The sequence below is a fragment of the Lepidochelys olivacea genome (assembly GCF_965140295.1).
Source record: "Lepidochelys olivacea isolate rLepOli2 genome assembly, chromosome: 14".
In the NCBI taxonomy this organism is placed as follows: domain Eukaryota; kingdom Metazoa; phylum Chordata; order Testudines; family Cheloniidae; genus Lepidochelys; species Lepidochelys olivacea.
The window spans coordinates 26,461,422-26,483,804 of record NC_140424.1 but is presented as its reverse complement, the minus strand read 5'-3'; the positions used below and the strand labels follow the sequence as shown (position 1 = coordinate 26,483,804).

Here is a 22,383-nt window from a genome sequence, read left to right as displayed (position 1 = left end):
TGAACTAAGCACCATCACACACATCCCCACCTTCCACTCCAAGTCCCAGAGGCACTTCTCCGGCCTGTTTTACCTAATGTAAAAACACCACCAACAAAAACCCTACCAAAAGTAAAGACTCCTCTGCAGAACAATTCCTTCCTGGAGAGAAGCTGAGAGAAAGAACAAACCACATGTGAGCAGAGTAAATCACATTGCTTAATACACTACTGGAAGATGCTCAGATACCATGTTGATGAGGATGGTATAAGAACCTGAATAGAATAGAATAGAATAGAATAGAATAGAGGTTTAGGCTGAACTTTCAACACTAACATTTGCAATTTCTTACTCTTGAGCACTCACTTTCTCAATCTTTGTGTCACATTTAACACTATTTGTCCTCTCAGCGAATAAAGTAATAATGTATAAGGGAGAAATACTATGTGATCAGGTTATTAAAGACTGTGTTGTAATGGATGCATGCAAAGGACAAGAGTTAAAATTAAGCATTCAATAATGCACAAACTTTAATAAGACCCCAAAGCTAATCTGTAAAAAACAAAAGCCCCGGCTAGTTCTTTGTATGCAAATATCTCTACAATCTTTATTTCCTAGACACTGAGGACAGAATAACCAATAAATACAACAAAGTGACAGAGAGATTCACATTTTGTGCATTTCTTCAGTCACTTTACAGCATGGTGACATCCTCACTCTTCTCCTTCAATCTTCCTGTGAATCTCGCGGCTCTTCACCCGCAGTTTGTTGACCTGGGACTCTGCAATGTCAGCCCGCTCCTCAGCCTCTTCCAGCTCGTGCTGGATCTTGCGGAACTTGGTGAGGTTGACATTGGATAGTTCCTCCTGAGGATGGAGAGAGCCTCGTGAAAACCAAAGTGCTGACAGTTGCCCTTTGTCAGGAGTCAGGGCCTGCAGCAGACCCACTCTGGAAGCAGTGCCGGCAGTAGAGTCACTCTCTGGGCAACCTCAATGAATGCAGCTGACCTAACGTAGGCTGCCTGATTGCCTACACACCCTGACTGGTTGGAAGGATCAGCAGACCTGCTCTTAAGCCCAGCAGCAGCAGCAGTTCAGCAGTTGCCCCCAGCATTCACATATATCTATGATATCTCCTGTTCGTTCCCAGCCCTGCTCCTGCCTTGCCTCACTCCAGGTAACCTGGACCCTTGGCTCTGATTTCTGACCTCTGACTCTGGCTCTGACCCTGGGCTCCAATTCCTGGCTATCAAATGCTGTTCTAATCTGACTCTTGCTCTGACCACTAGGCAGCGACTGCTCATATTCCAGTCACTGACCGTTTGAGCAGCCCAGCACAAAACAATACAAGAACTAGAGCTGATGCAGGAAGCATGAAAGGCCAATATCTCTCTGAGCGGGAGAGTGGGAGCCCTATACCTTGCAGGCCCAAATTGCTACCCTGTAGGTTTAGCATGCAGTCCTGCAAGCTCAATCTGTGCTGTCTTCAGCTCCAACCCCCACTCCCCTTGAGAGCAACTTCCCCCTGCATGACAAGTTAAATGGCAATTGCAACAAATTTTGTGGATTTCTAAATCAGTGTCAGCTCCTATTTCTGCTATGCCCACAGTTGTACCCCACTGACAAAGCCTCTCACCTACACCAGGTGCACCAGGAGCTCAGAGAACATGTCCAGTCTGCCAATAAATATCATGCTGACTGAAGCCATCAGGGCCACCCCCAATCTGGTCATAGGGGCAAGGTGTGGTTCTCGGCCCAGAACTTTAAATTTAGCTACCCATCTGCCAGACTACCAATTCCTGAGCCCCTTCAGTGTTATACAATGTGTGAATCCAATGCCTTTCAGGTTATGGCTGCCCAAGTCCTTGAAGATACACGCTTTCACATCACACTTTTAAACCCCTACACTGAGAACCCACACAGAGCAAACCGCTCTGACCTTCCACTGCCCACTCTCTGGACAGGAGGTGTACTTGGTCCACTGAATCCTCCGCTCTTGGCAAGTTAGGGGAAGGCTCCAGAAAGGGGTGGACTGGGAAGGTTACAGAATGGACTAGCGGTCATGGGAATAAACATCCACACCCTGGCCCTATTGCAAGAGTTTTTCAGTAGTCCCCTGAGAAACCAGGCCCTGGGCCCGTAGGAGGTGCACTCGAAAGGGTGGTACTGTCAGGGCTTGTAGCAGCGCCAATCTGGAAGCAGGGCCCAAAGCAGAGCCAGTCTCTGGGCAACCTTAACGAGCACAGCTGGCCTACAGAAAGCTGCCTGATTGGTTGGCAGGTTCGGCAGCTTGGCTATTAAACCCAGCAGCAGCAGCAGTTCAACAACCGCTCAAAGCACGTACCCAGAGCTGCAGTAGTGACTACTCCTGCCTTGTCCCCAGCCTTGCTCTTGCTTTGCTCCTGCCCTGGCTCCGGCCTTGTCCCTGCCTTACCTCACTCCAGGTAAGCCAGTTCTGCCCCTGGACTCCGACTCCTGACTGATGACTTTGTCCCTGACTCTTGACTCTGGCGTCTGGACTCTGGCTGCAGCTCCAACCCTGGGCTCCAATTTCTGGCTACCAGCTAGGCTATCTAACCACTAGGTCTAACACCTGCTCTGACCACTAGATGTGACTGGGACTGACACCCTTTTCCTGCATTTGGAACTTTAGGGGATACAACTGCTTGATAAGGAGAAGGCCCAGACTCTGTCACTCGCTTGCCATCTCTTACCTGAAAACCAAGTACAGACCTTCTCACACTCACCATTTTCTAAGTTAGAAAATGTATTAAAAGCGAGGTGAAATCCTTTTTAAATGTAGAATGATGCTGCACATGTAATTGCTAGCAGAAGTCTATTCACTTAGGGACAGGGAAGTGACGAAAATCCAGAAGAGAAGTGCCATCCATTCTAGTTTGTGACCCTTTCAGGAGACAGTTTTAGGTCTGCAGTTTGTATTCTCCGAGTTCAGGATTGGACTATGAACAAACCACCTTTCATTACATCGTAGAACCAACAACAAGAGTGCATCCACCCTGAAGCTGAGTTCCAGGAGACACAGCCTTGATAACACAGTGTGTTTCAGTGAGCAGGACAGGGAGTTAGTGTTGCATCCACACCATTAATCTACCATTTGAATACTGAGCTCCACAGAGTCAGATATGCCATGTATTGTGTGCACACAACTGAAATTTATGAAAGTGATATTCCGATTGGCAACCTGGGTACTTTGAACCATATTCAAAGAGTCAGATTGCCCTGAACAGAATGAGAAAATGAGGAGCAGTTTCAAGAGAAAAGTAGGAATTTCTCATTCTGTCACAATCCTTTTCCTCCCTAAGAGCCTGATCCAAAGTCCACTGAAGTTAACTGGAGCCTTTCCAGTAATTCCAGTGAGGTTTGGATCAGGTCCTCACAGAGGAAGCACTTGCCTCCCACTCATTTTCCCTCTTCCCTCTCCCAGTCAGGCAGCATAGACTCAGATCAAGCAGCTCACTATTTCTTTCCTTCTCTCCAAGGCGGGCAGCTCCCTTTCAGTTGCTAACTATCCTCAGGCAGCTGTCTGGGGTCCCAAGGCAGCAGCATAACGCTCTTTCTTAGGAAGGATGGATCTTTGCGGAGGAAAATTAAATTTGATTCTTTGTTTAGAATGAAAGTTGAGAATTTGCATAAAATTGTGGAATGATGAAAAACATTCAGAGAGCTTAAATCATGGGATCCTCCATTCTGCTTAACGTTATTATCCTGCTGCCCCTGAGGTGAAGGCAGGGATTTGGAGGAGTTGGTGAGTAATGAGACATTCACAATCTCCCTCTAGCAAATTGTCTCATCAGCAGAGACTAGACATCCTTATCTGTACTGGGCCTGGGGCAGGCAACACAAGGAGCATGTTCACAGAGGCAAGGCCTCATCAGGCCAAGCTAACAACATTGGCAGTTGAGTTGCCAGCTGACTCAGGTGTGCAGTTCCAATCATTTAGCACTTTTTGTTATTTTTAAACTTCCCTCCACAAACCCAACACGAAGAATCTGCCTCATGGTGGCCTAGGCACATGCTTCAGAGTAACAGCCGTGTTAGTCTGTATTTGCAAAAAGAAAAGGAGTACTTGTGGCACCTTAGAGACTAACCAATTTATTTGAGCATGAGCTTTCGTGAGCTACAGCTCACTTCATCGGATGCATGCCGTGGAAACTGTAGCAGACTTTATATATACACAGAGAATATGAAAAAATACCTCCTCCCACCCCACTGTCCAGCTGGTAATAGCAGATCTGCTATTACCAGCTGGACAGTGGGGTGGGAGGAGGTATTTTTTCATATTCTCTGTGTATATATAAAGTCTGCTACAGTTTCCACGGCATGCATCCGATGAAGTGAGCTGTAGCTCACGAAAGCTCATGCTCAAATAAATTGGTTAGTCTCTAAGGTGCCACAAGTACTCCTTTTCTTTAGGCACATGCTAAATCTGGAAGATTTTTTGTGCAACTGTGATTGAGTTATTAGTAGAGCTAAGCAAAGTATTCAGTAGAGTTGTTAGAATTTTTTGCATTTCAATGAAAAATAGTCTTTTTTCTAAACAAATTATTTCACGGATACCTTTCAAAACAATTTTTCATTGAAACTGAAAATTTCAAAATTTTGAATTTCAAACTGTTTCACCCCACCCTATCCATTTTTCCCCCTTTTTCCCTTTTGCAAAATGAATGTGATCGAATGATAGATGTTTCATTTGTCTTTGTTTTTTTTTTTCCTTTTGCCACTAGGTAACTTTTCAAAATGTTCTCAACTTTGGAAAAGTTGCACAACAGGAAAAGGGTAAAGGAGCTCGGAAACTTTGCAGTCTGTAACTTTTCCAAGGTTGAGAAGATTTTGAAAAGTTACGGAATAGCAAAAAGAAATTTTCAATGAGGTGAGAACTCTTCTGGGGATAGATGAAAAATGCATGTGCCTAGCACATACGGTTTTCATCTGCACGAGTCAGTGAGCACTGATTTACGCACTGGTCCCTAACTGGCATATACAAAAACCAGCAACATTTCTCCACTTTCAGCAAAAATGTAATTGCAAAATGCTGTAGAATTCTTATATTGCTCAGTTTTCTTATCATTTATTAAATCCTCTATATAATGTGCTATGAACTATGAACCTAAACACTGACAAATAAACTATGCTTATCAAATGTACTTATATATATTATTCTTTTATGATTTTTTATTGTTTCTTTGCTTACTCTTTCAGTAATTAGTTCCTCAGATATAAGCATGAACTATCAAGGTTCTGTTGATCTTTAAACCTTGTTCTCCTGAACAAATGCAATTTCATAATTTCTTAGATCCACTAGTTAGAATGGTTTCAGAGTAGCATACGTGTTAGTCTGTATTCGCAAAAAGAAAAGGAGTACTAGTGGCACCTTAGAGACTAACAAATTTATTTGAGCATAAGCTTTCGTGAGCTACAGCTCACTTCATCGGAGTCCCGCCGCATCACCCAGCCCAGGCCACCGGCCACCCCGTCCTGACCAGCCCGCCCCAAGTCCCAGGCTGCTTCGGGGAAGAGGAGCAGCCCGGGCTGGGACCAGGGGGAAGAGTGGGAGGCAGGTGGGGGCCTTGGAGCGGAGCGTGGGCAGGGCCACGCCTGGCTGTTTGGGGAGGCTTAGCCTCCCCAGGCCTACAATACCCCCCACACATCCTATGCTAGTTAGTACAATTCCCACCTCGTTAGCAGGTAACTATCATTCCTCCTCCGACTGATACTTACAGACTCCTCGGCTTGTCTCTTGTAAGATTTCACTTTCAGTTGTAGTTTATCAACCAGATCTTGAAGCCTGAGAATATTCTTCCGGTCTTCTTCAGACTGAAAGTAGTTAATAAAGCAGGAAAGAGGTGAGTTCATTTGCCCATATGATAAAATAAAATTACCCCCTGCAGGTTCACATGCAAAAAATTTGTGCTCCCCAGAGAAGGATGTGACAGCACAAGGGCCTCCCTCCTTACCTGATAGGTCAATTCCTTTACTCTTCTCTCATACTTGCGAACACCCTTGATAGCATCAGCACTGCGTTTCTGCTCATTGTCAACCTCACCTTCCAGCTCACGCACCTGAAATAAGAAATGGATCATTGAGTTTCACTGCGACTAAACATAGGAAATGCTCCTAAATACACAAATATGGGGAATACATACTCTGGCCTCCAGTTTCTGGATTTGCTTCTTTCCACCCTTCAGTGCCAACTGCTCTGCCTCATCCAGACGGAGCTGCAGGTCCTTCACCGTCTGGTCCAGGTTCTTCTTCATCCTCTCCAGGTGGGCGCTGGTGTCCTGTTCCTTCTTCAGCTCCTCCGCCATCATGGCCGCCTAGTGAGTAAAGAAAGGAAACCGGTCCAGAAAACCAGCCATTTCAGGTGCAAACACGGCCATGTTCTCCAAAGAAAGGTGCCTTCAACTCACATCAGTGATTGCCTTCTTGGCCTTCTCTTCTGCATTACGCGCTTCCTGAATTGTCTCCTCCATTTCACTCTGGATTTGGGAAATGTCTGTTTCCAGCTTCTTCTTCGTGTTGATCAGGCTGGTGTTCTGTTTAACAACAATAGATAAGACGTGGTTACAGTTAGTCCCAAAATATTGACTCTGGAGCGTGAACTGAATATTTGTGTTTAATGTACAGGTTACTATTAACATTTTACTGCTGCAGAACTCTCCTCCAAATGTATCATCACTGCAGGACATTGACAGCTAGTCAGTGATGTCCTGTGAATATTTTAAAGGCACTCACTAACGTTACCCCCATAGCCTGTGACAAACCCTATGTGCCAATTGTTCTAAATCTGGTCCATTCCAAACAAAATAATCACTGTGTAGAAATACTTCCTGAATCACAGGGGATGGCAGAGATGACTTAAAAGTATCCAGTGATGGAAACTGTATAAGAGGCAGGAAAGCCACACCCAGAGCCTCTGAGACACTTGCCCCCCTCCATCACATCACTGCAATTATAACCTTCGTCATCCCTTGTCGCCTTCAACACAGCACCTAAGGAAAACCAAAGATGGCCTTGAAGATTCTTGCTTTCTGTTTAACAAAGGTCCATCCTATGGACATTAGCGTACAGGCCATTTCAAGAACAAAAATCTTCTAAACACCCCCTAGTGCTGCTCTTTGGAGCAGGATACCTACAGAGCAGTCTCCTGCTTAGGGATATGTGGGATTTCTTTTCACACTAGACCCTGACCTGGGTGTGCAGGAGCTGAACTCGTTCACTTGCATCCAGAAGCTCCTGTTCAGCCACTTTCCTGGCCCTCTCTGTCTGTTCCAGAGCTGCCCTCAGCTCCTCAATTTCGGCCAGCATCAGGTTAGCTCTGCGCTCAACCATGGCCACCTGCTCCTTCAGGTCTTCTTGGCTTCGGAGAGCATCATCCAAGTGAATCTGGGTATCCTGTAAAACGAGTGAGAGAAATTACCTGGAGGCGCAGACTCCTTTGGCATGCTGAAAAGACCAGCTGAGCTATCGCACTAGGCATGTGTGGCTTAGTGTACCTTGAGCACTCCTTGTGTGTTTCGCAGATTCTTCTGTGCCTCTGCAGCCAGGCGGCTGGCATGGCTCAGCTGGATCTCCATTTCATTCAGATCCCCCTCCATCTTCTTCTTTAGCCTCAGGGCTTCGTTTCTGCTCCTGATCTCAGCATCCAGGGTGCTCTGCATGGACTCCACAACTCTGACATGGTTTCTCTTCAGCTGTTCAATTTCCTCATCTTTCTCAGCAATCTTCCTGTCAATTTCAGACTTTACCTGGTTCAGCTCAAGTTGGATGCGGAGGATTTTGCCCTCTTCATGTTCTAGGGAAGCCTTAACAAGAGCAAGTGAAGGGTCAATAAAGGGACAAAAATAGTTGTTTCCTTCCACATAAAGTGTTAGATGCTCCCACAAACTGGAATGTAGTGCTGTGGGTAGCATGGGCACTGAGTACATAGCTTCCAGCACAGCATGTGCTGTCCTCCTGTCCCTGTGAATTATCCCACCGTGTTTACAACAGGATACAGCTCCAAGGTTTTCTGACTCTCTCTTTGTAAAGCAGTGACTAATGGCATGTGTACCTCAGCTTCCTCCAGAGCGGACTGGATTTCTGATTTCTCTTGCTCAATCTGCTTCTTCACTTTCTCCAGCTCATGGATGGTCTTTCCCCCTTCTGCAATCTGCTCCGTGAGGTCAGAAATCTCCTCTGTTGGGTTACAGACAAATAACGCAATCAGACAAAGGGCCCAAAGAGAGAGAGGCTCCTTAGCAATGCCACAGGCACAGACAGATTCACTTTAGAGTGTTGACAAGCTTTCCAGAAGCCCCATGTTAGGAGAAGAAATCCGGGGACTTACGCTGCAAGTTCTTGTTCTCACGCTTCAGAGTTTCAAGTTGATCCAAGGTTTCCTCATAAGCATTCTTCATCTTAAACAGCTCCGTGCTGAGCGAGCGAGACTCCTTCTGGGAAGCTTCCAGTTCAGCCTGCGTTTCCTCGTATTTCTGCTTCCATTCTGCCAGAACCTAAAGAACAACAAGACCTTAGTCTAAGCAACGGAGATCACTAGCGGATGCTCCATCCAACACCCACAAGGCTGAAATACCTTATCGAAATTCTTCTGCTTCTTATCCAGAGCTGCACAGGCAGCATTAGATCTTTCCACATCAATCATCAGGTCCTCCACTTCATTCTGCAGCCTCTGCTTCGTCTTTTCAAGGGAAGCACATTTGGAATTCACAGCTTCGACATGTTCTTCAGCGTCCTGCAGACGCTGGGCAAGCTTCTTCCTGGAAGATTGTAAATACAGCTCCCACTTAGTGAATAAATACGGCTCCCATTTAGTGAGCAATATTGGAAGAAATCTGTGTGCAGCTGCTCTGGGATTCACGAGAGCAGAAATCACCTCTTCTGGGCTGTGACCCCAGTGCACACACAGATCAGGTCTTTTCTCAGTCGCTCTTATCCAATTCATATACAGTACATTGTCTCTGATAATCCGTCTGCCATCAGCTCACACGCATTATCGACAGAGTACAGGGCCTCTCTCAGTCTTTCTAAACCTAATGAGCATGTTTGCCATTTTCCAACCCATACCACTAAATGGATATTCTGCATCTCCTCTAATCACCCTCCCCAAAGCACATCCTTGGCCTCTTCCAGTCCCTTCCTGAGCATATCACTAGCCTCTTCACATTTCCCCATTTAGTTCTTGGCCTCTTCCAGTCCTCCACCCCAGCACATACTTGGCCTCTTCCAGTTCCTCAGTGCGCTGAATGGCGTCTGTCTCGTATTTGGTTCTCCACTGGGCAACTTCACTGTTGGCCTTGGACAGGGCACGTTGCAGCTCACCCTTGGCTTCCTGCTCCTCCTCATATTGCTCCCGGAGCAAGTCGCAGTCATGGCGAGCAGACTGCAAAGCGTGGGCCAGTGCGTTCTTAGCCTGGAGACACAACAGGAGTAGCACAGTGATGTAGCTAAATATCCTAGGGATCCTCCTGACAGTGAGTTCTGTCAAACTGTGGAACGCTATCCCGGGGAAGTGGTGCGAGATTCGATGGATGGTAAACTTTATGCTGGGTTTTGATAACTGCAGGTGCCTCAGGCATTAGCGCACCTCGATAACTCCTATTCTCGGCACACAATAGTTTAATCTCTGGAGGCTTGTAACACTTCAGTCTAATTTTGGATGATGGGCTTAGTATGTGGTTGCTGATTTGTGTTGGGGGCCTTTAATATACAGGTCAGATTAAATGATCCAATGGTCATTTCAAGCCTGAAACTCTGTGACTCTATGAAAGCATTCATAAATATACTCTAGGGAACAATTCTGCATTGGCAGGGGCTGGGATAGGTGACGTGACCTAACAGGACCTTTCCCCCACTATTCTCTAGGGTGCTATGGTTTCATTTGAGGTTAAAGCATCTTGCTCACAACAAGAATCCAGCTTCACAGAAAAGGCTGTTGGAAAAATCCTTACCTTTATCTCCTCCTCTAGATGCCTCTTGAGTTCCTCAATCTGTTGGGTAAATGCCTGTTTGCCTCTTGAGAGCTGAGAAATCAAAGCATCTTTTTCCTCTACCTGGCGCGCAAATTCACCTAAGAAACATTCCAGGTAGATTATATTAAATAGCAATTAAGTGAACATAATAAAGTAATTTATTATTTTAAAACAGATTAATTTAGGATGGTCTTCTAGAGGATGATAATCTGATATAATCAGTGCTAACAGCAGGTGTCAAATAGAAACTTTTTTTCATGAGAAACAGTCAAATGAAAAAAGTCTCATTCAATTACATCATGTCATGGGAGACAGCTAAAAAGTGACATGTTTTTAAAGTGCTTATATACCAATGCTAGAAGTCTAAATAATAAGATGGGTGAACTAGAGTGCCTTGTATTAAATGAGGATATTGATATAATAGGCATCACAGAAACATGATGGAATGAAGATAATCACTGGGACACATTAATACCAGGATACAAAATATATCAGAACCACAGAACAGGTTGTGCTGGTGGGGGAGTTGTACTCTATGTGAAAGAAAGTGTGGAATCAAATGAAGTAAAAATCTTAAATGAACCAAACTGTAACATAGAATCTCTATGGATAGTAAGTCCATGCTTGAACAGTAAGAATATAGCGGTTGAGAAACACTACCGACCACCTGACCAGGATGGTGATTAGAGATTAAAATATTATTAAAATAAAAATAAAAAATAAAATTAAAATTAAAATATTATCAAATAAAATATTAAAATATTAAAATTAATAAAATATTAAAATAAAAAATAAAATATTAATATTTTATTAATTTATTCTATTAAAATAAAAAACTCAGTAGTAATGGGAGATTTCAACTATCCCCAAATTGACTGGGTACATGTCATCTCAGGACAGGATGCAGAGATAAAGTTTCTTGACACTTTAAATGACTGCTTCTTGGAGCGGCTAGTCCTGGAACCCACAAGAGGAGAGGCAATTCTTGATTTAGTCCTAAGTGGAGCACAGGATCTGGTCCAAGAGGTGAATATAGCTGAACCGCATGGTAATAGTGACCATAATATAATTAAATTTAACATCCCTGTGGCGGGGAAAACACCACAGTGGCCCAACACTGTCGCATTTAATTTAGAAAGGGGAACTACACAAAAATGAGGAGTTAAACAGAAATTAAAAGGTACAGTTCCAAAAGTAAAATCCCTGCAAGCTGCATGGAAACCTTTTAAAGATACCATAATAGAGGCTCAACTTAAATGTATACACCAAATTAAAAAACATAATAAGAGAACCAAAAAAGAGTCACCTTGGCTAAACAACAAAGTAAGAGAAGCAGCAAGAGGCAAAAAGGTATCCTCTAAAAAGTGGAAGTTAAATCCTAGTGAGGACAATAGAAAGGAACATAAACTCTGACAAATGAAGTGAAAAAATATAATTAGGAAGGCCAAAAAAGAATTAGCAAGTAATAGCAAAAAATTTTAAATACATCAGAAGCAGGAAGCCTGCTAAAGAATCAGTAGGGCCACTGGACAATCGATATGCTAAAGAAGAACTCAAGGATGATAAGGCTATTGCGGAGAAATTAAATGAATTCTTTGCATTGGTCTTCTCGGCTGAGAATGTGAGGGAGATTCCCAAACCTGAGCCATTCATTTTAGGTGACAAATCTGAGGAACTGTCCCAGATTGAAGTGTCATTAGACGAGGTTTTGGAACAAATTGATAAATTAAACAGTAATAAGTTGCTTGGACCAGATGGTATTCACCCAAGAGCTCTGAAGGAACTCAAATGTGAAATTGCAGGGCTACTAACTGTAGTCTGTAACCTATCATTTAAACCAGCTGCTGTACCAGGTGACTGGAGGATAGCTAATGTGATGCCAATTTTTCAAAAGGGCTCCAGAGGCAATTACAGGCAAACCTGATTTCAGTACTGGGCAAACTGGCTGAAACTATAGTAAAGAACAAAATTGTCAGACACATAGATGAACATAATTTGTTGTGGATGAGTCAATATGTTTTTTGAAAAGGGAAATCATGCCTCACCAATCTACTAGAATTCTTTGAGGGGGTCAAGCATGTGGATATAGTGTACTTAGGTTTTCAGAAAGCCTTTGACAAGGTCCCTCACCAAAGGCTCTTAAACAAAGTAAGCTGTCATGGGATAAGAGGGAAGGTCCTCTCATGGATCAGTAACAGGTTAAAAGATAGGAAACAAAGGGTAGGAATAAATGGTCAGTTTTCAGAATGGAGAGAGGTAAATAGCGGTGTCCCCCAGGGGTCTGTACTGGGCCCAGTACTATTCAACATATTCATAAATGATCTGGAAAAAGGGGTAAATAGTGAGGTGGCAAAATATGCCGATGATACAAAACTACTCAAGATAGTTAAGTCCTAGGCAGACTGCGAAGAGCTACAAAAGGATCTCTCAAAACTGGGTGACTGGGCAACCAAATGGCAGATGAAATTCAATCTTAATAAATGGAAAGTAATGCACATTGGAAAACATAATCCCAACTATACATATAAAATGATGATGTCTAAATTAGCTGTTAGCACTCAAGAAAGAGATCTTGGAGTCATTGTGGATAGTTCTCTGAAAACATCTACTCAATGTGCAGCGGCAATCAAAAAAGCGAACAGAATGTTGGGCACCATTAAGAAAGCGATCGATAATAACACAGAAAATATCATACTGCCTCTATATAAATCCATAGTATGCCCAAATCTTGAATACTTCATGCAGATGTGGTCGCCATATCTCAAAAAAGATATATCGGAATTGGAAGCGGTTCAGAAAAGGGCAACAAAAATGATTAAGGGCATGGAATGGCTGCCATATGAGGAGAGATTAATAAGACTGGGACTTTTCAGCTTGGAAGAAAGATGACAAAGGGCGGATATGATTGAGGTCTATAAAATCATGACTGGTGTGGAGAAAGTAAATAAGGAAGTGTTATTTACTCCTTCTCATAACTTCTCAAGAACTAGGGGTCACCAAATGAAACTAATAAGCCGGAGGTTTAAAACAAACAAAAGGAAGTATTTTTTTACACAATGCACAGTCAACCTATGGAACTCCTTGCCAGAGGATGTTGAGAAGGCCAAGACTATAACAGTGTTCAAAAACTAACTAGATAAATTTATGGAGGATAGATCCATCAATGGCTATGATTCAAGATAGACAGGTAGGATAGGCTGTTTGCCAGAAGCTGGGAATGTGTGACAGGATGGATCACTTGATGATTACCTGTTCTGTTCTTTCCCTCTGGGACACCTGGCATGGGCCACTGTCAGAATAGAGCATACTGGCCTAGATGGACTTTTGGTCTGACCCAGTATGGCTGTTCTTACGTTCTTATGGTGGATCAGATGTTATGCGTATGATGGAAATTTCCTCCTATCACAGCATCTCCTGTATGTGCTCACAGTTGTACAACATGTATGTTTTACCTGATTCTGTCTGTAGACGAGCTCTTTGAGCACTGAGGTCATTGATCATACGCTGATGCTCTTCTTCTTTTGTCTTAACCTCGCTAAGCTGATCTTCCAGAGTGCGGCACATCTTCTCAAGGTTTGCCTTTGTGTGAAATGGACAAAAAGAAAGAGGATTAAACACATGGGCTCTCCAGCATTCTGAGATCATTGGGATTTTTGTCATGACAAACTACATGTGGGCTCAATTAGTAAGGAAACCTCACCCTTCATAAAACTAAATATTATGCAAATAGTAAAATAAAAATAGTATTATATCTGTGACATAACAACAGCAATAACATCAGTGATTTTTTCTTCTTTATTATTATTTAAGACTACCTCTACAAAGTGCAAATCTGAAGGTGCAGTCTGTTTTCTGCAATAAACATATATGTTTATATATATATATATATTGTTTCTGTACCTTGGCTTTGGAGACAGTCTCCAGGTTACTAGCCAGGTCGTCAATCTCCATCTTCAGTTCACTCTTCTCCTTCTCCAGCTTCTGCTTGACGCGTTGCAGGTTGTCGATTTGCTCCCCAAGCTCTGCCGTGCTGTCCGCGTGCTTCTTCCGGAGGGCGGCGGCTGTAGCTTCGTGCTGCAGAGTGGCCTCCTCAAGGTCTCGGCGCATTTTCTGGAATTCTGCCTCACGCTTCTTGTTCATCTCAATCTGAACTGCTGTGGCTCCACCAGCTTCTTCCAGACGCTCACTGATCTCCTCGAGTTCCCTAGAGAGATCAGCCCGCTGCTTCTCTGCTTTCGCCCGAGAGGCACGTTCAGCCTCTGTCTCCTCCTCCAGCTCCTCAATACGAGCCTGGAGAACAACAGGAAACACTAAGACTATGGCTTCAGTCTGGGGTCAACACCAGTATGGCTATCGGCAGAGTTCTGCTGGCATAACTCCGTAGAATAGATGCAGCTTACACTGACAACAGGGGATTCTGGTGGCAAAGAAACATCGCCTCCCTGAACTGGGGTAGCTGCATCCAAAGCCCCATAGAGAGAAATTTGGGTCCCTGATACATCACGTTCACTAAGACCGATGCCTTCCTTTAAACTGAACTGCCTCTTGGGCTGGAACAAAGATAAACTATGACTTACCTGTAACTCTTTGATCTTCTTCTGCAGCTGGATGCCCAGGACTTGCTCATCCTCAATTTTGCTTAGGAACTGACTGATTTCAAAGTCTTTCCTTTTCATACGAACGGAAAAAAAAGAGTTAGTTCCTGAACAAAATGTGTCTGCATGATACTCCCTGCAAACCATACCTACTTCTTCAATTTTTCCTCCAGCTGCTGTTTATCATTTTCTAAATCCATTGTGGATTCCTGGGCCAGCTTCAAATCTCCTTCAAGTTTCCTCTTCGCTCTTTCAAGGTCCATGCGAATCTTCTTCTCTTGCTCCAGCGACCCTTCAAGCTAAACAGAAAAAGGCCATAAATTCTCTGTGAACAAGAGCCTAATGTCACACTGGTTTTGTTCTCTCCATATGTTATTGTGCCTACATCGTCCACTTGCTGCTCCAGCTTGGTTTTAGCTTTAGTCAGTGAATTCACTTTGTCCTCTTCTGCCTGCAGGTCATCCAGGGTCTGCTGATGGGCCTCCTGGAGGGCTTTCTTTTCCTTTGTCAGTTTAGCAATGGTCTCATCCAGGACTGCCATCTCCTCAGTGAGGTTTTTCACCTTCAGAGTTGAATAAAGATGGTTAAAGAAAATGGATACAAAACATTATTGTTTGTGAAATGACAGTGTCATTTAAAACTTAGATTTATTAAATTTGATGTTTTTATCCAAAATTTTATAAGATTCAAGGAATAGATACTGGCTGCATGGAAATGTAATATAATAAGCAGAAAGAACTGTCATGTCTGAAGTCATAGCTACTTCATTATCTTTTCTCTGAGTGAACTCAGAAAAAACTGGGAAGAGATTCTCATGAAACTGTCATCACTTACAGCTGAAAACTCTCACCTCTGCCCTACTAAGGTCTGGACTTGTCCCATTTCAGTCAGTTTGTTCCCTCAACAATAAGAGACCAAATAACAACTTAATGCCTGCATTTCAAAAGAGGTCACGTCTCAATTTTTAGGCATTGAAATATATGTTCGTGTTCAAAAAAATATATTTTTAAAAATACTAAGTACTCAGCAACAACCTTTGTTCTGGGTTGACAGTTTAGAGTTATGAGGGCTTTAGAAATTTCTACTCCAATTGGGGGTTCTGGGCAGTTTTGAAAATCTGTCTGTTTACCATTGAAATATAAATTAGAATGGCAGCTACTCAATAGGTGGCATATTATACCTCATAAATGCATTAATGTATTTATTATTCCTTACTTGGAAAGTAAATGATAAAGATAAATAAATACATTTATTATGTACTGATCTTTTTTATTAAATGAATGCAAAGTATAAACTAAATATGTAAATTAAGAAAGTGTGTGTGTGTATATATATAATTGTCTCACACACAAAAACAACGTTCAAAGAAAAGTAAGGTTTCAAAGTCAAGCACTCCAAGGTTAGGAAATTCCTGAATTAAGGTTGCCTGTGCAACATATCTATTATGATAGAGTTTTTAATTACGTGATTACATACTATTGTTTACCGTAGGACCTCCTAGGACTCCTGCCTCATTCAGTACACAGAATAGATGGTGCACTGTCTCCTTGCCCAGCCAGTCCCATTTCTTCCCTTCCCAGTTCTTCATCTGATCTGTCTTTCCCTCACCCCCTTGTTCCTCCTGCCCACATTCCTCATCCTACTGGCTGCAAGTCCCAGTCTCCCTCCAGGCATACATGCACAGATCTCTCTCTCATTCATATATATATGGCCTTTACCTTGTTTTCTGTCGCATGTTTTTCCTTTTCAACCTTGGCCAATGTTAACTCAAGGTCATCAATGTCTTTCTTCAGCTCAGAACATTCATCCTCCAGTTTCCTCTTTTTGGCTGTCAGCTCAGCGTTCATCTCCTCCTCATCCTCTGCTCTTTCAGTCACCTCCTTAATTTTAGCTTCAAGTTGGATTTTGGTTTTGATCAGCTGGTCACATCTTTCCTCAGCATCAGCCAAGCCTTCAGATTCCTGTTGGAGAAATGTAGTTTTTCCATTTATTTGTGTTTTGGTGACTTTTAGTTCTATCTTATATCACACTAAATAGTGGTATTGTAATAAAAGCTGAAAAAAAATATATTTCATCTCAGCACAAAATATGATTGATTTTAATTGTTTACTTGTTGTTGAGAGGATAGGTCCATCAATGGCTATTAGCAAAGATGGTCAGGATTGCTATCCCATGTTCTAGGTGTCCCTAGCCTCTGATTGCCAGATGCTGGGACTGGATGACAGGGGATGGATCACTTGATGATTGCCCTGTTCTGTTCATTCCCTTTGAAGCACCTGGCAGTGTAGAAAACAATATACCGGGCTAGGTGGACCACTGATCTGACTCAGTTTGACCATTTGTATGTTCTTATGAGATGTCTGATCATGAAAAACAGCAACTCGATTAATTTATTTTAGTCTATTAGACCATTAGACAAAAATTAAGGTAATAACTACGTATGAATGTATATAATCTGTCCCTAAACCATTAAGGCCCAGATCCTGCAAACAATTTTGCACATGTTCAACCTGAAGTATGAGTATTCCTCCTGACTTTCCATTGCTTGTATGGCGGTTTATGTTAAGCATGTGAGCAGGGTCAGAGCCTAGACATGTCTATAAACATCCTATATAATTGCATACACTGACTTGTTTTTAATTTTATCTTCTCATCACTGGTTTCTTACCCCACTGTTGGTTGGTGTCACCTGTTGTATTTGCATATGATTTGGATTTTAATGGCCTAATTTTCTAAAATGCTGAGCACCCAGCAACATTGATTATTCTCAGTTAGAAGGTTGTCAGTTGAGAACAATGGGAACTGTTTTGAATACTGAGCTCTTTTGAAAATCTGGCTCTTTGTGTCACGGGTCTTGCATTTTTTTATATGTTTGTAAATTTCTTCACTCACATTTGAGCATTGTAACCATAAAAATTACAATTTTACCAATTAAAAAGAATGTAGACACTTTTTTGTGTGCTCAGCCACCTCAAAAACGGGTATGCTTTAAAATATCATACTTGACATATACTGTACATAGTATTATTTGAAGATGAAAGACTTTGTTATTTTTAAAAGAATTTAATTTAGAAATAACTAAATTACGGCTACATAAAATTACGACACTTGGTATCTGCAATATTGTGGTAGCCCTGTAGGTCCTGGGATATTAGCGAGACAAGGTGGGTGAGGCAGTATCTTTTATTGGACCAAATTCTGTTGGTGAGAGAGACACGCTTTTGAGCTTACACAGAGCTCTTCTTTAGGACCCAAAGAAAAGCTCTGTGACCAGAAGTTGGTCCAATAAAAGATATTACTTCCCCCACCTGGTTTCTCTAACACACTTGAAATATGTGACTTTCTCTTTTAGCCACTTACTTATGTTTGATGCTCCCAATCTGTAGTTTTTATGGGACAGAGGTTGGGTTGAACTATGCATTTTCTTAATGCTGGGCATTTTCTTTAGTATTGTGCTGAGGCACCCCTTAAAGAGCTTGGCCGTCTCACTCATTGTGAACAAAGCAAATCATCTCTTCTTGTAAAAAAAACAAAAACAAAAACAAAAAAACCCCACCCTTCTTAGCTTTCAAAATGCTACCTGTCTCATGGTCTATAGAGTAGTACAACAAATAGAACTAACAGTACAGCAGAAGTATAAAGATCTAGGATAGAGTCCCAAAAGTTACACCATCCAAAACAAAAATAGTTTAATTGGTCTGCATCAAGAAAATACAAAGGATTCAGAGGTCCCAAGTTCCAACCCCACAGATGACCCACAAAGGGGCATCATTATATATGATTATGTATGTGTATACTCCAGTTATTTGGACCCATACATTTTGGATAATCCCCAAATGAACAAGCTTAAATTTGAAAATGTAACATTTAATCCTTGTATTTTAATTTGACTTGCAACATTTTTCTAGTGGAAGGTAACCGTCAGTTTATGATTCTCTTGCTGGGAAATTTGCATTTAGAAATTTCAGGTTTAGTTTCCCCTGTGCAATAAGGATTGAATTCATTGGTGATACTCACAGATTGCACTTGGAGCTGCAGGTCGTTTTTCTCTTGCATCAGGGTCACCATTTTTTCCTCCAGTTCTTTCCTTTTTGCCTCAGACTTAGCAAGCTCCTCCTTCATTTTCTCAAACTCTTCCTTCATGTTGGCCATCTCCTTCTCAGCTTCAGCACTCCTCAGCAAGGGCTTGATCTTGAAGTACAGCTTCATCCAGGGCCAGTGCTTGACATTCATGAACGAGCGAACATTGTATTGGATACAGAAGATGGACTCTCTATGATGTAATTAAAATGTATGTTAAGTGTTATGTGTGTGATGAATATAGATGCAATAGCCCAAACACAACGAGTCCCATGCAAGATGACATATTGCTACCTCCTTTCCACCATTCTTTGATACTCCATTCTCATCAGGAAGCCACGACATCTGGCTTGTGTGCGGGTCATAATCTCTGCCAGTTTATCATCTCTCATCTCCTCTAGAAGACCCAGAAGTCCTGCTTTGAAGAACACCTTGAAAAAGGGAATATTACAAAACATCACTTTCATTCTGGACAAAATACAAATAGATGGTGTTTGAATCAAAGAGTGTCTGTACCTTAGTGTGACCAAATTTATACTGAGTGTGATCAATATCAATGGATCCAAGTAGTTTCTCAGAAGCCTTCTTGCTGTCCATGAACTGTCCCTCTGGAACAGCACTTGCATTTAAAATCCTGTATCTGTAGGAGAAACCCGAATATAAGGATGTTCCTATCAGCAAAACCACCATCACCATTGACACTAATTGGCTCCCAGTAACTGGAAGCCAGAAAAAAGGCTGACTGGACCAGTTCTCATGCCTAGAGGCTGTCCATCTGTTTGGCTGAGGAACAATTTTAGGATAGTCTGAGAAAGCTTGTACTGCAATTATATCCTACCACATATGTTCTCTGGAGAGAGGACCTTAGACTCCAAAGATATCAATCTCATTGTTAACCCACAGTAAATTACTTTAATTTGGTATTTACAACAGAGTAAAAAAAATATATGCTAAATACTTCAGTGAATATAGGATTTGAAATAATTAGGAAATACAAGCTACTCAGCATAAACATAATGGGGCAGTATAGTAGAGCTCTCTGACCTCTGTTTAAAGTCTGCGTAAATAATTCTGCTGGGGAATCCTTTCCTGCAAATTCTGATCCCTTCCAGCACGCCGTTACACCTTAGCTGGTGTAGTACGAGTTCATGCTCCATGTCACCTTAACAAATCACAGCATGAATTAGTACCTTATTGTGCAGCCCAGAGGGAATGGCTGCATCTCACTAAGATCTCTGTACACTGGCGCTTCTTACCGGGTGTCTTCGTTTCATTGGGAATGATGCACCGCACAAAGTGAGGATGAGTGCTTCTCAGATTGCTCATCAGCTTGTTTAAATTCTCCTGTGAGACCATAAACAAAGGTTTAGGTTAACCAATGTTACACTGCATATGCACTGATAGATGCAGTAAACTCATTATAATGGGATCGTGCACGTTTCTCCTGGGAAGAGATGTATTCTGTGCCAAAAAAATTCAAAATTCTGCCAATTTTATTTGTCAAAATAATGCAATATAAGCTTACCAGTTTTAATTATTTTAGTAAGTTATTTAAACTACAATACAGAAAAAAGTCACAATGACTATTCAACATTTCCTAAACACATGTAAGTTAAGTTACGAACACTTGGTAACTAATACCCTGCAGTCCAGTAATAATGCTGAATTTTCATTTAAATTACATTACAGAACACCAAACTGCAAAAAAAAAAAAAAAAAAAAAGCAGAATGTCATTTTAAATTGCTCAGACTTTCACACATGAAAGTCATACAGTTTGTTAATCATTGTCCTGGACCTTTGGGAAGTGCTTGCTTCTAATTGTCCTGACATTTTATTGACTGCTTGGTAAATGTTTTATTTGCACTCAAAGTCTGGGTAAGTAAAATAAATCCTGAGCTGTAATCTAACCCCATTGTGCCTCTTTGGCACAGGAAAAAAGTGAGAGAGCGCATAGCTCTTCCTAGCAGATTCCCTTACTGTCATGCATGAGGCTTTACATCACTCTGGCCATGTAGGGGCCTTAAAACTTTTACAGGTTTTATGCTCCTGAGGGAATTGACTAAGAATGGGAACAGTTAACTAACAATAGAAACATTAACAATGTTACTATGCAGGCAGGCTGGTACATTTCTGTCTCAGGGAATGAGATCAATTAACCATCAACAGCAACATTAACAAAATGTGTTTTTATTTACGAAAGCAATTTTTTTAAATTTAAAAACAGTTTTCACTAACATGACACTTATATTTAATTGGATGTTTTTTCGATTCTCAGGAAGTCACAGACAAGTTACTCGGCAGGCAGGTTGCTGCATTTCTGCCTCAGAGAATGAGCTCAATTAACTAACAGGGAGGCTGCTGCTTTTCTGCCTCAGGAACAGGGCTTTCCTCATGCATAATAAAAAGCCCTAACACCCCCCCACCCCGACCCCGGCCCATGCCCAGTGAGCCACAGTAGCAAGCGAGAGGGACAGAGTCTCTCTTGCTTGTTGGCCAGCCCTGCCCCCTGACAGTGATCAATGTCTCCCCCAGAGGCATGCATGCCCAGGCCCCCTTCCCCCACAGAGATTTGCATCTCTGAAGCTGCTCCAGGCATGCTGGAACAGATGTGCTGCTGGGGAAGAGGCGCATGTCCCCTGCAGAGTTCTTTTGCATTTTTCTGCACGGGGGAGGGGAGCACAGAAATATGCAGACCATATGAATTCTGCACTCCCACAGCGGTGCAGAATTCTGTCAGGAGTAGCACATAACCATTGTAGGTAGACTAGCTTGCAAAACATCCCAGCTAGAATCATTCTGACCTAAGTTCTCGTCTTCCTTTGGATCCTGAATGTGGTCCTTAAAGTGAGATATAAAACTGTAGAAATAGCGCTACCTAGAAGTGTGGAATGTAATGTTCCCATCTCACAGTTTTATCATGAGTCTCACTATATTTGGTGTTTTTCTTATGCCCCAGTTCCTGGAATCAATTGATTTGGAGGGAATGTCAGTTTTTAACTGAAAAATAAAATTAAGTTTCTGAACCTCAGGGTTGAGGAGAAAAGCTGAAAAATGTGACAAGTGTGTACTAAAGGCTCAGAGAGCAGAGGACAAGGAAAAAAGCCAACACTGATTCTTTCTTGAAATCATATTTCACTCTCATGAGTTTTGGGGGCCCAACTCATGGCTTTTGAATGCCACAGGTTGGCAATACTGAAAATGTTCACCAAGACAGGACAGGAAACCAGTGTCAGAAAGGGCATCATATCCTGGGAGCCCTGGAGATCCTTTGTTTTTTTATGGGACATATGTGAAGGAAAACACAAAGAGTATAAGAATGGAAAGGGGCAGAGCAGTGGGGGAAGTGAGACATTTCTAAGTTTTCAGGTTTAAATATAAGCAGTCTGGACCTGTAACAATAGGATGCTCCTGGGGCACATGCATGTGTCCAAGTATCCTGGTTCAAGACTTTGGCCAGCAGATGAGCCAATGTCATATGATGGTGGCTTGTGAGTGGTAATTAAGAGGGAGCGAGTTCATAGAGAGGAGTGTGACCCAGAGCCAGGAGAAGGACCTGGCAGGAGATATCTTCAGGGAGAAGGAATAGAAGCCTTGGCTGGGAAAAGCTTTAGGAAAGGCCAGACAGCTGAGGCTGGCATTGGGAAGGAATTGTAAAATCCATGGGGAAGATTTGTTGTGAGTTGAGTCGAAATGATGTGTTATAAACCACACCTCAAGAAGGAGATGAATTTGAATCACAT

The 22,383-nt window shown here is 42.3% G+C and overlaps 1 protein-coding gene across 2 annotated transcripts in view; it reads right to left on the bottom strand.

Moving 5' to 3' along the window:
• Positions 1-582: 582 nt before the first annotated feature.
• LOC311530155 (myosin heavy chain, skeletal muscle, adult) overlaps positions 583-22,383 on the bottom strand; it is a gene marked incomplete at its 5' end in the record, with an annotated part of 33,751 nt that continues 11,950 nt past the window's right edge. For both annotated transcript variants that reach the window (XM_084646585.1, XM_084646586.1), the window contains 23 exons: positions 583-845; positions 5,718-5,813; positions 5,954-6,058; positions 6,143-6,313; positions 6,407-6,532; positions 7,188-7,391; positions 7,493-7,801; positions 8,050-8,174; positions 8,326-8,491; positions 8,572-8,755; positions 9,212-9,408; positions 9,947-10,065; positions 13,420-13,546; positions 13,868-14,257; positions 14,545-14,635; positions 14,716-14,861; positions 14,948-15,124; positions 16,281-16,523; positions 18,580-18,835; positions 18,937-19,073; positions 19,159-19,282; positions 19,687-19,804; positions 19,899-19,986. In XM_084646585.1, coding sequence (XP_084502711.1) covers positions 693-845; positions 5,718-5,813; positions 5,954-6,058; positions 6,143-6,313; positions 6,407-6,532; positions 7,188-7,391; positions 7,493-7,801; positions 8,050-8,174; positions 8,326-8,491; positions 8,572-8,755; positions 9,212-9,408; positions 9,947-10,065; positions 13,420-13,546; positions 13,868-14,257; positions 14,545-14,635; positions 14,716-14,861; positions 14,948-15,124; positions 16,281-16,523; positions 18,580-18,835; positions 18,937-19,073; positions 19,159-19,282; positions 19,687-19,804; positions 19,899-19,986 — 3,852 coding nt within the window. In that variant the 3' untranslated portion in view covers positions 583-692. The remainder of the gene's footprint in view (positions 846-5,717; positions 5,814-5,953; positions 6,059-6,142; positions 6,314-6,406; positions 6,533-7,187; positions 7,392-7,492; positions 7,802-8,049; positions 8,175-8,325; positions 8,492-8,571; positions 8,756-9,211; positions 9,409-9,946; positions 10,066-13,419; positions 13,547-13,867; positions 14,258-14,544; positions 14,636-14,715; positions 14,862-14,947; positions 15,125-16,280; positions 16,524-18,579; positions 18,836-18,936; positions 19,074-19,158; positions 19,283-19,686; positions 19,805-19,898; positions 19,987-22,383) is intronic.